At 51.0% G+C, this 15,967-nt stretch overlaps 6 protein-coding genes across 6 annotated transcripts; 3 read left to right on the plus strand and 3 right to left on the minus strand.

Annotated features, from left to right (window-relative positions):
• Positions 1-3,664: 3,664 nt before the first annotated feature.
• Positions 3,665-6,396, plus strand: DSM5745_06680 (putative SNF2 family helicase/ATPase PasG; the record flags this gene model as incomplete). The annotated part of the gene is made up of 3 exons (XM_026748696.1): positions 3,665-3,823; positions 3,888-4,730; positions 4,792-6,396. The coding sequence occupies 3 exons, from the start codon at positions 3,665-3,667 to the stop codon at positions 6,394-6,396; spliced, it is 2,607 nt and encodes an 868-aa protein (XP_026603000.1).
• A 346-nt stretch (positions 6,397-6,742) lies between these two features.
• end3 (cytoskeletal adaptor protein SagA) lies at positions 6,743-8,096 on the minus strand (the record flags this gene model as incomplete). Its single annotated transcript, XM_026748697.1, has 3 exons — positions 6,743-7,482; positions 7,546-7,780; positions 7,857-8,096. 3 exons carry the CDS (start codon positions 8,094-8,096, stop codon positions 6,743-6,745), a joined length of 1,215 nt encoding a protein of 404 aa, XP_026603001.1.
• A 344-nt stretch (positions 8,097-8,440) lies between these two features.
• Positions 8,441-9,396, minus strand: DSM5745_06682 (uncharacterized protein; the record flags this gene model as incomplete). The annotated part of the gene is made up of 3 exons (XM_026748698.1): positions 8,441-8,787; positions 8,839-8,894; positions 8,954-9,396. The coding sequence occupies 3 exons, from the start codon at positions 9,394-9,396 to the stop codon at positions 8,441-8,443; spliced, it is 846 nt and encodes a 281-aa protein (XP_026603002.1).
• A 579-nt stretch (positions 9,397-9,975) lies between these two features.
• DSM5745_06683 (phospholipase D regulator) lies at positions 9,976-11,169 on the plus strand (the record flags this gene model as incomplete). The annotated part of the gene is made up of 2 exons (XM_026748699.1): positions 9,976-10,249; positions 10,313-11,169. The coding sequence occupies 2 exons, from the start codon at positions 9,976-9,978 to the stop codon at positions 11,167-11,169; spliced, it is 1,131 nt and encodes a 376-aa protein (XP_026603003.1).
• A 460-nt stretch (positions 11,170-11,629) lies between these two features.
• DSM5745_06684 (cupin domain-containing protein) lies at positions 11,630-12,163 on the minus strand (the record flags this gene model as incomplete). Its single annotated transcript, XM_026748700.1, has 1 exon — positions 11,630-12,163. The coding sequence occupies one exon, from the start codon at positions 12,161-12,163 to the stop codon at positions 11,630-11,632; it is 534 nt and encodes a 177-aa protein (XP_026603004.1).
• Positions 12,164-13,284: 1,121 nt separating this feature from the next.
• On the plus strand, positions 13,285-15,921 carry culA (cullin culA; the record flags this gene model as incomplete). Its single annotated transcript, XM_026748701.1, has 5 exons — positions 13,285-13,334; positions 13,420-13,489; positions 13,556-13,572; positions 13,633-15,673; positions 15,733-15,921. The coding sequence occupies 5 exons, from the start codon at positions 13,285-13,287 to the stop codon at positions 15,919-15,921; spliced, it is 2,367 nt and encodes a 788-aa protein (XP_026603005.1).
• Positions 15,922-15,967: the final 46 nt, after the last annotated feature.

The following is a 15,967-nucleotide window of genomic DNA, read 5'->3' on the forward strand; positions in this document are numbered from 1 at the left end:
GTGAAGCTCTAGCATCCGGGCCGATGAGCTTTCTAGCTCTATGGATACGTTCTATTATGTTCATTTCCTCGAGACAATGCTCGATTTCTCATTAGAGCTGGAGATTAAGCAACATGTTGCATCCATGGATATGCCTGATGAAGTTCTTCGAGACCTACGGTTCCGTCTCACGGAATCAGGAACTAAATTCTCCTGGGGTGTCTGCTTCTCATAGTGACATTCATTTCTGAAAGGAACTGCGTTGGACCAGAAGTCCTGGAGATAGTAATCTTGTCCACCGTCAGGCCTGGGTTACCGGAAGGCCTAGACTTTACCATCTCGAGGGTCTAGATTTCCCTTACAGCTTGCATATCTTTGGCTTACCTTACTGGTTTGGATGAGGTCACAGATCTGAGAGTCTGTACACGGTTGCAGTGACCCTACCAATGACAACTCGCTATTGACCCTTTAATATATAACGCTGCGCCTTTCGGAGTTCAACAAATGCGCTCGGTATCTAGGCACTGCAGCACAGGGACATTAATTGACAAATGAGAAAACATATACTTCCCAGACCACAAGAGGATTGGACGGTTGCAAGGCCCAGCGAATGCCAGTCAATCGTTTCGTTATAATGTTATGCTCCAGCGAGAACGTGCTATATCAACTATCAAGCACTCTCTGCTTTATCTGGTCGAGTCGCTTGGCATCGTATTCTCTTTGCTGCAAACCCAGTCCACGAAATAGCACGAAGCAATTGTAGATTGTCAACCAAGAAAGGATGAGGTTGGCAAGAGAATGCGCACCGGGGAAATGAGGCAAGTGCAACTCGACTCCTATGGGGAGCTTCCTGACTCTCCTCCGACAACAACTCTCCTTCAACACCAACACCACTCGCCGACAGTTCGATGATTGTTTGGAATGTTACTTGTTTCGGTGCATTCCCACGACGATGTTGCACCACCTGCCGCTGGAGATTCTATACATGATTATACGCGAGGTTAGTGCCTGCCCAATTCTCTGACCTTTGATTCTTCTCATTGTTATCAGGTGGATTGCACCGCTCATCTTTCCCGTGTCTGCCGTGTCAGCAAATACCTATATCAAGCCTTGCTACCGTTGCTTTACGAGACACTTATCATTAGGATGGACGAGCTTACGGCCGGTCAATTTACGCTACGCTCAGTGGCAACATGCTTCAAGGACGACGGCTCGAGGTCTATCATCAATTGCCTGGAGTTCGTAAAGCATATAGAACTTGTGGCTCCGGTCGATGCCAGACGTGGGAAAAGGTGCTATTCCGGACTCTACATTGCGCATCCGCGCACCCGCAGGCACTGGATGAACAATCAAATGCATCACTATGGCCTGATGGAGGAGTTGACCCAGAGCTTTGAGACTACACTTTTCCACCTTCGTGAGCACTCGTTGCGAAGCTTCTCGTACGTTGGCCCCCCACTTCGTCGATTCTGGAACTGACAATCCCAGCTGGCACTTAGGCCTCTGCATTCCCCATCCAATTATCAAAACCGACGGATGGCTCGCGTCAAAGCACAGCGGTATCCGAAAGCTCTCAATGATAACCGACGGCACGTGCTATGACCCAGAGACCGAACTCGGCGGGCTTCTCCAGCTCAGGGAACTTCGTGCAATATCTTGGAAAGGTTACCCAGACGCAGAGTCTGACGTTCTCATTGTTCTTCGGAAAATGCTGGCAACAAATTGTGCACATCTTGAAACTTTTGACCTGGAGGGGATCGGGTGGTATCGCCCGGTCAATGCTTGCAAGCTCCTGAGCCTTGAGCCAGACACCTTTACGGAAAAGCAAGAAGACGCCAACCAGGTATTAGGAACCACACATGCCACGGAGTGTTTGACCTCGGCCAGAATATCCCTGTCGAGATTTGCCGCACTTCGGAATTTGTCGTTGTCCGAGGTGTCTCTTAAGCCCTGCGAGAAGATGATGTCCGCTGTTGCCATAGAGCAACTACAATCACTGAAGTTGATCCGTTGCAAACATTCCTTAGAATTCCTTTCGAGCCTGTCAGACCTGCAGCTGGGACTGAAGCTGCGATCATTTGAGTTAACTCTCAGTTCCGACGTTATATATGACTCGCTCGAGCCAATTGCCGTTTTCCTAAATTCTTTCAAAGGTCTCGAGGAGCTTTTCATTATGATAATGACACCGCACGCATGGATCCCGGGTATGCTAGATCGGCATAGAGCATCTATCAAACGCTTGGTTTTCCATGTGAGAAGAGGAGACAGTCTGGATTGGCCAGATCGTGACGTGCTTGGGCCACCCAGCGAAGTCCTTGGTGACGCTTTTCGCCGGGTTCCCCTGCAGTGCATTGGGCTTTTTCAAAGTCCTTGTCTCCTGGTATGAGCCACTCTCTGCCTTTCTTGCTCTCCGCATCCGCTACTTGATTCTTTTCTGACAGGGTTTCTCAGAGGCAAATACTGGGATCCAGCTCCGCGGGTAAAAACATTAGACTCATCCATTTTCGAGACACTGGTGATAGGTCGGCTAAGAAATGGGTCGTCAATGAGCTTCGAAAGCGGAAGCGCAAATACGCGCTTACTGAAGATCAGCCAGGTACGGCCAGTGTCTGTAAATCTGAGGGGTGCAACCGAGGCACATGTCTATCATGCCTGATAGAGTTCGCAGATTGGGCGTTTGGGCCAACCGGCCTCTCTAACCTATTGGTCATTGCTTACGGCAATTTTTCTCACGAAGGCCGCTTTGTACAGTCACAGGCCTTACTATGCCGCACGCTTAAGCCTTCGACATACCTGTATGAGGTCCACGGCGCGCAACTGCATGATCATCGGTTGGAGCAAATATCAGGTGCACGGCAGATGCTGAATGCTTGTCAGGTTGAGTCCAAAATTCAATTCTTGGGCGACTGGGACGCGAGCGATGGAGAAACAGATTGGCCTCACTGGTCTACGGGGGTCAGCTCAGATGACGAAAGTGATGAAGATGATGATTCTCACACCTGAAATTGGGCTAGATCGCGAAACTTCTTTGTAGTTACTGCTCTGTGCCATAATGTTTGTATCATTACCATGCAGCTTGTTGCAAAGGGAATCCGTCATGTCTGTATCTACTATGAGCAATCAATGCAAGCAGACTCCCAAGAATCAGCTCGAATACAAGACCATATTTGGCTCGCCCCTTATTCAGGACCAGAGAATAATACATCGATCAGGCCATAACGATTTGAGATTGAGTCTGGGATGTTGTAGATGCTGGGGTGGCTCCTCCCGAGTCGCTGATGCAACTAATCTAAAAGTGGTCCGTGCGCTTGACGCGAAAATCGCGTCTTCCCCGATCATTCTCCAGGTGAAGGGACATTGACAGCCTTCGACCCTTGGCCGCTGCCTGGTCTTTCTTAGGACCATACATACACTATTCTCTTTTGGTCTGTTCTTATCCTTCTTAGCTATTAAGATCCAACCTATATTTCTCATTTCTTAAACTCAATTTCTTTGTTCCTCCGCGCCCCATCTACATCGGAGTGGCGACACGAGCATTCCGGAGTCATCTTTCCTGCGCATCGAGTGGATATGAAGGAGAATTTTTCACCATTGATTTATAATACTGCGATATAGCCACGAAGTTATTGATCTTTCCAATCCGGACACCCTCGCCACCCATACCTTTTCGCACGGCGGCTACACAATGCGACTGAACACCACGCAGCCGTCCTCGGCGGATATTGACGGGGACGTGAAGATGGCAATTGAGAATGGAAACGGTGCACAGGATGCGTCTGTGGATAATGAGGAGGATATGGATGTCAAGGCGAAGGCGCTCATGCATTTGCTCAATACGAGCGAGGTTCGTAATCCTACATGCGGACTTTATCTCCGGACTGCGGGTTGCTAATGGTTAAGCTCTGCAGGTCTTTGTTGCGATTATGGCCGAGAAGATGAAGAAACAGCAGGAGGAGGCGAGATTGGCAGCGGCCAAGAAGCAGGAGCAGGAGCAGGAGCAAAAGGAACGAGGTGGCGAGGCGGACGAACCCAAGAAGGTAGCTGCACAACCAACTAAGCGAGGGACCCGAGCGAGTGCGCGACAGGCAGCAACCACAGAGGCTGCAGAGGATATTGAGATGAAAGAAGAACCGATCAAGTCGAAGCGAGGGAGAGGGAAAAAGGCCGCACCCGCCAAGGGCAATGCTATCTCCAACTACTTCAAGAAAGCGGATGTGAATGTGGACGAAGCCAAGAACACCACCGTCCAGGAAGCACTCGAGCATGCCGCAGACGAATTCGAAGCGAAACCCACTGTTCTCGGTGAGCAGGAGCTTGTTGCCACCCAGCAACCTGCACCTGTTACCGGGGGTAAGATGAGGAAGTATCAGCTCGAGGGCCTCGAGTGGCTCAAGTCTTTGTGGATGAATGGCTTATGCGGTATCCTAGCCGACGAGATGGGTCTCGGGAAGACTGTGCAGGCTATATCCCTTATCGCCTTCTTCAAGGAGCACAATGTGTCTGGGCCGTTTCTGATCTCAGCCCCGCTGAGCACGGTGAGCAATTGGGTTGATGAGTTCGCACGGTGGACTCCTGGTATCAAGACGGTGCTGTACCACGGCTCGAGAGACGAACGTGCGCAGCTCAGGAAGAAGTTCATGAATCTTCGAGACCAAAAGAGCGCAGACTTTCCAGTCATCTGTACGTCGTACGAGATTTGCATGAATGATCGGAAGTTTCTCGCCCAATATCAGTGGCGGTATATCATTGTGGTACATCTTGGAAACTCTAATCTCATGCGAGATCCTGGCTTGCTAATCGTATGTCGTACAGGATGAAGGTCACCGCTTGAAGAACATGAATTGTCGACTGATCAAGGAACTGCTGTCCTACAACTCGGCCAATAGGCTGCTCATCACCGGTACCCCTCTGCAGAACAACATCACTGAGCTATGGTCACTCCTGCATTTCTTACTTCCTGAGATCTTCAATGATCTCAACAGTTTCCAGAATTGGTTCGACTTCTCCTCTGTGCTGGATAGCAATGGCCAGACTGATGGGATCGAGCGTCGGAAGAGGAGTTTGGTCTCGACAATGCACTCGATCCTGAAGCCGTTCCTGCTCCGGCGCGTTAAGACTGATGTTGAAACCGCTCTCCCAAAGAAGCGAGAGTATATTCTGTACGCGCCGTTGACAACGGAGCAGAAGGAACTTTACCGAGAGATTCTCAATGGAACAGGCCGTCAATATCTTGAGGAGAAAGCAACGGAGCGGCTATTGGCGAAGAACGAGACACTGCGCTCAGGAAGCCTGAAGCGCAGTGCAAGCAGCAGCGTTGCCTCAACGCCAAACAAGAGCCTACGCTCTAGCCGCGATTCAACTCCTGGGAGCAGGGCTAGCTCTACGCGGAGACGCCGGGCACCGCGATCCTACAAGGACATCAGTGACCGTGAGTTCGACTCCAAGCTCCGAAAGCTAGAGCAAGGCCTCGAGGAAGACCTGGACATCGAAGAGAGCATCGACGAGTCCGAACAAGAAGAAATCGAGAGAGCAAACACCATCAAGCTTGCCAAGCGCGAGATCGCCCAAAAGAAGATGCAGAACCCCGTAATGCAAGCCCGACTTGCCTGCAACTCCCCGCACAACTTCTACTGGCCCTGGACCGAAGATCCCTCTGCCATCGACGAAACCCTCGTCACAGCCTCCGGCAAAATGCTCCTACTCGACCGCTTGATCCCCTCGCTCCTAAAGAAGGGTCATAAAATCCTCATCTTCTCACAGTTCAAGACCCAGCTCGACATCCTGCAAGAGTGGGCCACACAGCTCCGCTCCTGGAACTGCTGCCGCATCGACGGCGCAATCAGCCAAGCAGACCGCCGCGACCAGATCAAAGCCTTCAATTCAGACAAGAACTACAAAATCTTCCTCCTGAGTACCCGCGCCGGAGGCCAAGGCATTAACCTCGTGGCCGCAGACACAGTCATCCTCTTCGACTCAGACTGGAACCCGCAGCAAGACCTGCAAGCGCAAGACCGCGCCCACCGCATCGGCCAGACTCGACCCGTGATCGTCTACCGCCTCGCAACAAAGGGGACAGTCGAACAGACGCTCCTCGAGAAAGCGGATTCTAAGCGCCGTCTGGAACGCCTCGTTATCCAGAAGGGCAAGTTCAAGTCCCTGCTTAGCGAGTCGACGGTGTCGCGGGATGACGTGGACGAGCTGCGGAGGGCGCTTGGGGAGGACGAGTTCGAGCGGTTTGAGGCGAGTGCGGATCCGGCGTCGATTCTTTCGGACGAGGATCTGAGGATTCTTACGGATCGGAGTGAGGAGGCGTATGTTAGGGCTGAGAAGGGCCTTGAGGGTGGTGGGAAGGCGTTTAAGGCTGTGGAGACGAAGAGGGATGGGGATGGGCTTATGGCTAAGCTGGAGCGGAAGTGAAGCTGCTGTTTACGGAGTATGTGGTGTATCGAGTAAGGGCGTGGGGCTTTTGTGGTTCGTTGCTGATGGCGTTGTGGGATTGACTTCTGGCGTGTTTAGGGCAGCGGTGTTCGGGTTTGTTATACTTCAGGAGCCTTACTATGTAGCGTATGTATTATACTATACACGAGATAGACCGCGGGGTCTAGCAAGTCTAATCCAGAAATATTGAACAATGAAAAGCAGGCAGGAAACAAGATCGATTGAACGCCTGAAACTCCTCGCCAAGTGGCTATACACAGACAGGGCATACATGATTAGACCGCCGGAGTAGGTACAAGTAAAGATGCAAAAAGTGGTTATAAGACTACCGAGACGCTCGCTCGTCTTCAATCTCTCTTCGCAAGTCGGCAAGGATAGCCTGTCGCTGGACGAGATGATTCTTCAGCCCTTCGACCTGTTCGCCGACTGTTCGGACATCCTCGCGGAGGCGCTCAACATCCCCACCGGCCTTGGCACGCCCTGTTCCCTCGCGCAACTCACGCAGCTCCCGCTCCTTATACTCCAGGAGCTGGAGGGCTTCCTTCTTGGCGAGAACCCAGTTCGGCCGCCCATCGTTCCGGTGGCCACTCCTTCGCCCTTCAGAAGCCTTATTCGCAGACTGCAGCTTGGCGTCTAATTCCGCAAGTTCGCGTCGCAGGCGCACCTTCTCCCATTCCTCGTCCTGGATAGTGTCGCTAAAGTCTGTCCCCTTCGGGGTATAGGACGTCTTCCCGGCGACACCGAGTCGGCTCAGGTAGGTATCGCCGAACTTAGCCTTGCGCCCTGTCGACGTCTCGGTGTCACCGTTGGCACCCCATTTCTGCGCCGGCCGCGCCCTGTCTAGTTGGTAGTCGATCTTGTTGTTCTCGAAGGAGGCGCGGAGCGAAGCGGGGATTGTGCGGGGGATACGGAAGCCTTCGTGGCGGTAGTTGAGGATGTGGAGGAAGGCGAGTGTTGCGTCTTTGTTAATCTCGGGTGCCGCGGATGGGTTCACCAGGTTCCAGGCCGATCGAATGTCGGTGTCTGGTACGTCGAGGGACTCATAGAGTGGCTCTAGCGAGTTGACTGGAAAGCGGATTGCTGGTTAGCGCGCGCCGGAACGCCGAGCATAGGAATGGTTGAACGTACAGGCGATTTCACCCCGCTGGTTCTTGTTCGCGGAGTATATGTCCTCGTACTTGGCCTTATCGGCCGGGTTCATGTACCAGTCGAAACCGTCTTTCAACCCAGGCGTGCTGTCTTCATCCTCTATGCGCTCGAACTGCTCCTGGCCCACGCTTAGGGCACGAGTGGCATGAACGAGGTGTGATTTGGATTCAGGAACGAGCCAATCGGGAAGTGTGTCGGGAACTTGTGGTAATTCCTTGAAGTAGTGTCAGTTTCGACTATGGTAGGAGACACACGATCCTCTTGGCGCACTCGGAGGGATGATGACATACCCCGTTGACCAGATCGAAGACTAATCGCATAGCAACGCAAAATTCCTCGAAGTCCAGCTCTCCGTCTCCATCGAGGTCAGCCAGATCCCAGACCTTCTCCAGCTGATCGTCGCGAAGTCGGCTGTTCCTGAGCACTGAGGCGGCCTGGGAGTTGTTCAGACGGGGCTGGCCGCCGGCTAGGGACGAGAAGATCTCCCAATATCGCTCAACCTCCCATTGCTCTATCTTTTTATTCGCCATGGTGGAAAGCAGGCAACGATTGTCTTCGGGAAGCAGGGCGGGTGCTGTGGGAGAGGACAGGCAAGTGAAAGCGGCGGCGGAGATGACCCCCGTGTTGATAGTGAGCTCCTTTAGATTCGGGCATCCCGCAATTCATGTGGCTCCAACGGGGCATTCGGATTAAGATAGATCCGTCCTTCACTATACCCAGCCAGCATTCTAAATGCAGATTTCATGATAGTGACTAGTACTGAGTGATGATTTTGTAAGTATCATCCGGCTATTCTACAATTCTATATTGCCATCGCACACAGACTATCTATACATTGCCACAAAACCATTCCCGCCTTCTACATTTGCGATCGTCATTGTTGCTTCTTTTCTGATGGCTTCGAACTATTGTTCCCTTGTTGAGTGGGATCCGGCTGCTTGAGCTGCTCGGACACTTGAGTAATGGCTCGCTCGGCTTCCAGCGCAAGCCCAGGTGCGTCAAGAATCGTTGCAAGTTTCTTTGCGTCCTTCGTGCGAAGCAGTATCTTGTCTTCACTCTTTTCGACGTTCTCCGCCATTTCTTCCACTGGGTCTTCGCGGTCCGCCTCATCTATCGTTCGCGAGACGCGCTTCGCGTATAGTTCCACGAGCCCCGGGTATGAGATTGGCTTTAACAAATCGTTCTCGACAAGATACTGCAGATGTTTGGACCCGTTCAGAGCTACCGGCGATGAGTATTAATTTCCTGTCAGAAAGAGTGGGGAATGCCAACCTCGCCAATGTGACCAGCCTCTGTACACGAGGTAGAAGAAAGGGATATTAGGTATGCTGCACGTGTTGGCGATTAGCACCTTAGAGCATCGGCACATTTGGAGATGCAAACATACATTGGTATCAGTGCGACTGGTGCTGTAAAGGGCGATGCGATCAAGCTCCACCACATCCTCCGTCGATGTAATTCTTGCCGCTCCTTTGAGAGCTTGTGTAGCATGGGGATAAGCTTCTCCTCCTTGATCGCATTGCCGGGGAACAAAACTTCCACCTGCTTCGTCCCATGTGATTCATCAATTCGCTTCTGAAAGCTGAGCGAGGGAATACTTTTGAGGCCCCATTCTTCATACGGTATGCGTTGTTGGACTCGATTGCCCCATGATACCACCCATTTTTTCCAGCCTTTATCAACCTCCTCCCATTTCGCCCACGTCTCCGCAGCCTTGTCCGTGACTCGGTCTAGGATAGAGCGCTCCTTCGAAACATCCTTGCGCAAGAGTCGGGCATAGATTAAAGCTCGTCGAGTGGAGATTGGAACAACAAACAATCGCATGGCCATGGCGCAATCTCCCAGTCTTGAAGGCGGGAATTGGTGTCGCTGAAACGGGGGCTGGGGGCGACCCAAGGGAGCGTAACTATCGATGGACGAGGGAGAATGAGTGATAAAGGCAAGACTCGAACCGTATCATACCTTTGCCGTGTTCCTGGATCGCGACTGGGGGGAGAGAAGATGATACTATGATGATTAAATGCTGTAGAGAACGAACTGAGAGTACGTCATGGAATCCGAGCCACCAGCCACACAAGGGCAGCCGGATAATCTCCGAGGCGAACCAAATCTTGCAATTTCCAGTCTTACGATACATCCTTTTCAGGGTCTTCTATTAATATTTACTGACAATCCACTTCGTTCGTTTTGCCTCCGCTTTCGTTTCTACCTATTCTATTCTTCCTCGTTTTCCGCCATCGCTACCCGGACTAGATTGGCGCAAGCATCGCAGCGAGGTGAGCTCAGCTGCCAGCCACGCCTCCGGACCCCTTAGCCAGGAGGATAGGAGGCGATGCAGCCAGTTCCACTGCGGCAACTCCTCACAGCTCAGCCTCACCTCGCTTGGAACGGACGTTGAGCTCCAGGGCCATGGCCCAGGATGTGCGCGAAGTTCGAGTCCAGCCTCCCGACTCCAGTCTACATTCAAACGAGCCGTTGACGGAGAAACCGTCAGTCCCAGAATGGTCTTCAACACCCTCGAAGCATTTGCCCAGCGGACAGAACAGCGATAACCCGCCAATGGAGTACACGCACGCTGCATCAACCGATCATTCATCGGCATTACCGCAAGAATTAGGGGACGAGGTGGCGGAGAAGGCTGGACCCAGTCAAGGATGGGGTCGCACATTGCGGACATTGCCGGGTAACTGATTCCTTATGACATGATGCATGAGAACTCTATTGCTGACTTGATTTGTCTCTCTAGCCTGGATTCGTTCTTTTGAGTATTCAGCTGAGGAGGATATCGAAGCCACCGCCACCTCTAGACTGCTGCCCTCGCAGCCGGGCGATGCCGTTGTCGCGCAACATAATCACTCGCCATATTCGACCTCGCAATCGCGTCCATTCCAAGGGGAGAATGCGGAAGAAGAGGCCGCGCAGCGTGAATCGCGCTGGAAAAGTTTCTCCAAGACTATAGCCTATCCTCGAGAACCAGGCTTGGAGGAGCAACGTGTGACGCCAGAATGGATGCACGAAAACATCGGCAACTACGCGCTACCATGGCGAGGCCAGCTTGAGACCGACGAAAACACCGAAGATCCGCTCAAGAAGAAGCGGCGTCGCCAAATATGGTTCAAGCGCTTCCACAACACCCTTCTGCAAAGCCCGATTGTACCGCTGGTCGTTCGGTTGACGGTGTGGGCTTTTTCTCTAACGGCTTTGGCGCTTGGAAGTTCCATTCAGCGGCTTTCGAATGACTTTCCTCGCCCTCAGGGGCCCTCGGCCTTGATGGCAATTATCGTTGACGCTGTTGCTTTGATTTACCTCGTTTACATCACCTGGGATGAATATACAGCGAAGCCATTGGGGCTGCGCTCCCCATCCGCTAAAGCACGACTCATTCTTTTAGATATTTTCTTTATTGTCTTCGACTCGGCCAACTTGAGTCTGGCTTTCGAGTCCCTATCAAGTGCGGAGGGCGCATGCACTTACGCAGAGATCAACCAACAATTGGTGCCCAAAAACGACAATATTTGCAGGCGCCAGATTGCTCTGGCGTCTGTTCTACTGATTGCACTCATAGCTTGGCTTGTCACATTTTCGATCAGTGTCCTCAGGTAAGTGGCGGCAGTCTTTTAAATATTCGTTCCTGACATGCTAATCACGCTTCATATGGTTAGACTTGTCGAGCGTGTGTCAACAAAGTAGACAGGTCACACTCGGAAGGCCTTGCCTGCTCTCGTGATCAGCGCATGGTTATTTCTGTGCATGCTTCTTACCCATTTTATTTCTTTCTTTTACAATATCCAGTATATGTGGCTGGTACCATGTTTTTGATACCTATCTTGCTTTTTCTTTTGATATTCTTTTCTCTTATACCGCCACGCAGCTTCCACCATTGTTTATTTGGCTGACGAACGGCTTTTTCGACTTTTGGATACAACCACATGAGTGATTTGAGTGGCAACTATTGTTCCAGGGATACTTTTTCAAAATACCCTACGGCGTTGGAATTATGGACGTTAACATGGCCCTGTATATGACTGAATTGCATCAAACACAAGCATGCGTTAACAGCAGTTCAGGCTTGCATTGCAGGCCCTTCCTTTCCGTATAGCGGATCCGATTGGAACCAGTCTAAGCTTTCAATGTTGCGACAGCTATCTTCCTCTCCCGATCGGCCGTAACACATATCCCAAGACTTGCCCTGCGGATAAGCACCGACCATCTGGAATGGCCCTTGCGCTTTATCGGTCTCGGAGAGAAGCCGGTGACCTACACCAGCGGGGACTATTATCAAATCCCCCTTGGAGACCTCGGGTTCAAATCGGTCTGGGTTACCCTCGCCGCCGAAGCACAGTTTCGCCGAACCGGAGACGACACCCAAGACTTCATGGCTCGTAGAATGAAAATGCGTCTGGGTATACATAGAATATGTCCAGCTCGGCGAGACTTCACCGATCTTTTCTAAGTGCTTTGATAGTTCATCGGACGAAGCATCGAACGCTTGGTGGTAGACCATGAGAGGCTTGGATTGGATGGAGGTGTTAGGGATCCGCTCCCATTGACGAATTTGGCGGGAGGTAATCTGGATCTCCGAGGGTGGCTTGATCATTGTGTAGGAGAATAAAGACCTTGGAATTTATGTTCGGTTGATGCGTTTTAGATTGGAACCACTGGCTTTATTCGAACTGGCTTTATGCTTTAGGCTCGAGCTGGCTTTATACTCGAATGGGCTTTGTTACGTCATAGGGCTTTCTCACCCAACTCTTCTTCCGTACTCCGCAGTACTCCTCTGCAAGAGCCTCATCCCCTTCGGAGCTTTGGCTTGTGCCAGAACGGCCCAGATTCAGCTCGGCGCTAAGCAAACAAAAACAGTATCTACTTACTATAAAATGTTCCAGTCAAATGTCAGGAGCAGATCATGTTGCTTTAGCAGTCTTCTGCTCTTTGAGCAGGCAGAGGATCTATGGCCCTCGTCCGCCTGCGCAGCTTCAAGCAAGGCATCTACTCTTTAAGTACTCTTTATCATGAGTACCTTTTATGCTCTTTTGTCACTGAGGTCAGGCAACAGAATCTGTGTTTTGATACATCATGAGCACTGGAGCCTGGATCCTCGGGGTTTAAAGACCTTTAAAGACCTTTCAGTCAACAACAAAAGAGGGTCTGTTTGTGTAGAGATGCTAACAAAGTAAAGGGCCTGTTTAACATAGCTGCTTCAAAGAAATTAACTCGTCAGGTGGGCTGCAACAAAGAAAGTGAATGTCGAAGTGAAAGAAGTGTGCTTGACCGCCTGCCTATATGATCGGTAGGCCCCCACATCATTCAATCTCCAGTCACTCATCGTCACCCCAAGATCCAACGCCACGCCTTTGTCGCATCTGCTATATCTTCAGCATCTTTCCCACCGGTTTCTCTCCACCGCACCTCGCTTTCGTCTCCCACCTTCGGAGCTGGCCCATCGGAAGCACCCAAAACCACTTTTCTTGTCATCGTTTCGCTCTTCCCCCAGCGCGTCGTTTTCTCAACTGCCTTGCAGCCGCCCAACGTTCTGAAAGCGAGACACACGGGATACTCGAGATCCGCGCCGTTTACCTTCTCAAGCTATCGGTCGCTTCGGTAAGCTCATCCGCTCTTGTTCTTTGTATCTGACACCTACTGCAGCTCTGGCGCTGACACTTGTACTAGCTCCCACTTGTGTTTCCATTCCGGCGGGCTATCTTTCCGCGAAACAACATGGCGCCTCTAATGCCGCAGGCCCCTCACAAGGATGACTTGAATGAAACGTAAGTATCCCTGGGTTTTTGGTTTTGCTATGCGGAATTGTGGTCGTATGGCATTAATCTTGAAGAGTCGGCTAACCGTTGGCAGGTGGATGTTCCTGGAGAATGGCATCAACAATGTTATGGTCAAACTGGAAGAGGGGGTGGACATGAAGAACGTATGTGACAGATCTCTGTTCTCTGCTTTGAGTGATATGGATTGCTAACTCTTAATCTGCTTATAGTACATGGCTCTCTACACGTACGTCCACCTTTCAAACTACATGGTATTACTCGTCGTTCTTGGCTAACATTGAGATAGGGCGGTCCACAACTTTTGCACCTCACACAAAGCGGTTAGCGGTCATGCTTTGCAATCACAGCGCGGTGGTTCGTCTAAATCTCCTTCGGCTCCCGATGCACCTCACAAAACAACGCAGAATCAGCTGACCGGTAATCCAGCACACTTGCTCGGAGAGGAACTCTATAAGAAACTTGGAGAATACTTGTCGCGCCACCTTGAGTGGGTTTACAACGAATCGACAGGTCATACCGAGGAAGCTCTACTCTCGTTCTACATTCGTGAATGGCAACGGTATACAACAGCCGCCAAGTACATCAACCACCTGTTCAGATACCTGAACCGCCACTGGGTGAAGCGAGAGATTGATGAGGGGAAAAAGAACGTCTATGATGTCTACACCCAGCATCTGGTAAAGTGGAAGGAGGATTTCTTCCTCAAGGTGCACGAGAAGGTCATGGGTGCCGTCCTCAAGCTCGTCGAGAAGCAACGAAACGGGGAGACTATTGAGCAGTCGCAAATCAAGAGCATTGTCGACTCATTTGTCTCTCTTGGGCTCGACGAAACGGACCCTACAAAATCTACCCTTGAAATCTACCGCTATTACTTCCAGCGACCATTCCTTGACGCTACTAGAGTCTACTATGAGGATGAGTCGCGCCAGTTCGTGGCTGACAATAGCGTTGTTGAGTATATGAAAAAAGCAGAAATCCGTCTCGAAGAAGAGAAGGCTCGTGTTGGACTCTATCTGAACAACGATATTTCAAAGGACCTTACTAACACCTGCTTGGATGTACTCGTCACCGCCCATTCGGAGCTTCTCCGTGATGAGTTCCAACCGCTGCTTGACAATGAGCGTCAAGATGATCTCGCCCGGATGTATCGGCTTTTGTCACGAATCAAAGAAGGGCTGGACCCTCTCCGCACAAAGTTCGAGGCACATGTGAGAAAAGCTGGTTTGTCTGCCGTTGAGAAGGTAGCTGCTGAAGGCGACTCTTTCGAGCCCAAGATGTATGTCGATGCATTGCTGTCGGTTCACACCAGGTACCACAGTCTCGTCAAGGAGGCTTTCAATGGCGAGTCCGAGTTTGTCCGCTCCCTCGACAACGCTTGCCGTGAATTTGTCAACCGTAACAAGATCTGCAAGTCTGGGTCTACGAAGACACCTGAGTTACTGGCCAAATACACGGATTCTCTGCTGAAGAAAGGATCAAAGGCTGCAGAAGAGTCAGAGCTGGAGGAGATGTTGGTCCAGATAATGACCGCCTTCAAGTACATTGAGGACAAGGATGTCTTCCAGAAATTCTACTCCAAGATGCTGGCTAAGCGTCTGGTCCATGTGAGCTCGGTATCCGATGACGCCGAGACCAGCATGATCAGCAAGCTCAAGGAGGCCTGTGGTTTCGAGTACACCAACAAGCTACAGCGAATGTTCCAGGATATCCAGATTTCAAAGGATCTCAACAAAAACTACGAAGCCTGGCTACCGACGACATTGTTGGACGAGGAGGAGCGAAAGAAGATTGTTGACTCACACTTCCAGATCCTCGGAACCGGTTTCTGGCCTCTTAGTGCTCCTTCGACTTCTTTTCTTGCGCCGCCCGAGATTGTAAAAACTTCTGAGAAATTCGAGCAGTTTTACTACGGCAAGCACAGTGGTCGAAAGCTGACCTGGCTCTGGCAGCTGTGCAAGGGCGAAATCAAGGCCAATTACATCAAGAGCACGAAGGTTCCCTACACTTTCCAGGTGTCTACCTATCAAATGGGCATTCTCCTCCTGTTCAATGAGAGCGACACTTTGACGTACTCCGATCTTCAAAAGGCCACTAGCCTTAGCCCCGAAATTCTCGATCCAAACCTGAGCATCTTACTGAAGGCTAAAGTTCTTACAATCAGCCCTGAAGGAACTAAGCCCAAGCCAGGCTCGACTTTCTCCTTGAACTACAATTTCAAGAACAAGAAGATCAAGGTCAACCTTAACATTCAGATCAAGTCCGAGCAGAAGGTTGAGACGGACGACACGCACAAGACAATCGAGGAAGATCGTAAGCTTCTGCTTCAGGTATGTCTTTCTTTTAATATCCCTCCCAATTTGCACGATCCCCACTAACCTTTGTACAGTCTGCCATTGTCAGAATCATGAAGTCCCGGAAGAAGATGAAGCACGTACAGCTCGTGCAAGAGGTCATCCACCAGGTCAAATCCCGCTTCCCTCCCCAAGTCCCCGACATCAAGAAGAACATCGAAGCCTTGATGGAGAAGGATTACATCGAGCGTCTGGACGGCGATGAAATCGCTTACATTGCATGATTTCTTTTCACGTACTGGATCTACCCCCTTATCATCCCTGTTTCCA

The sequence above is a fragment of the Aspergillus mulundensis genome, assembly GCF_003369625.1.
Source record: "Aspergillus mulundensis strain DSM 5745 chromosome Unknown scaffold_6, whole genome shotgun sequence".
Lineage (NCBI taxonomy): Eukaryota > Fungi > Ascomycota > Eurotiomycetes > Eurotiales > Aspergillaceae > Aspergillus > Aspergillus mulundensis.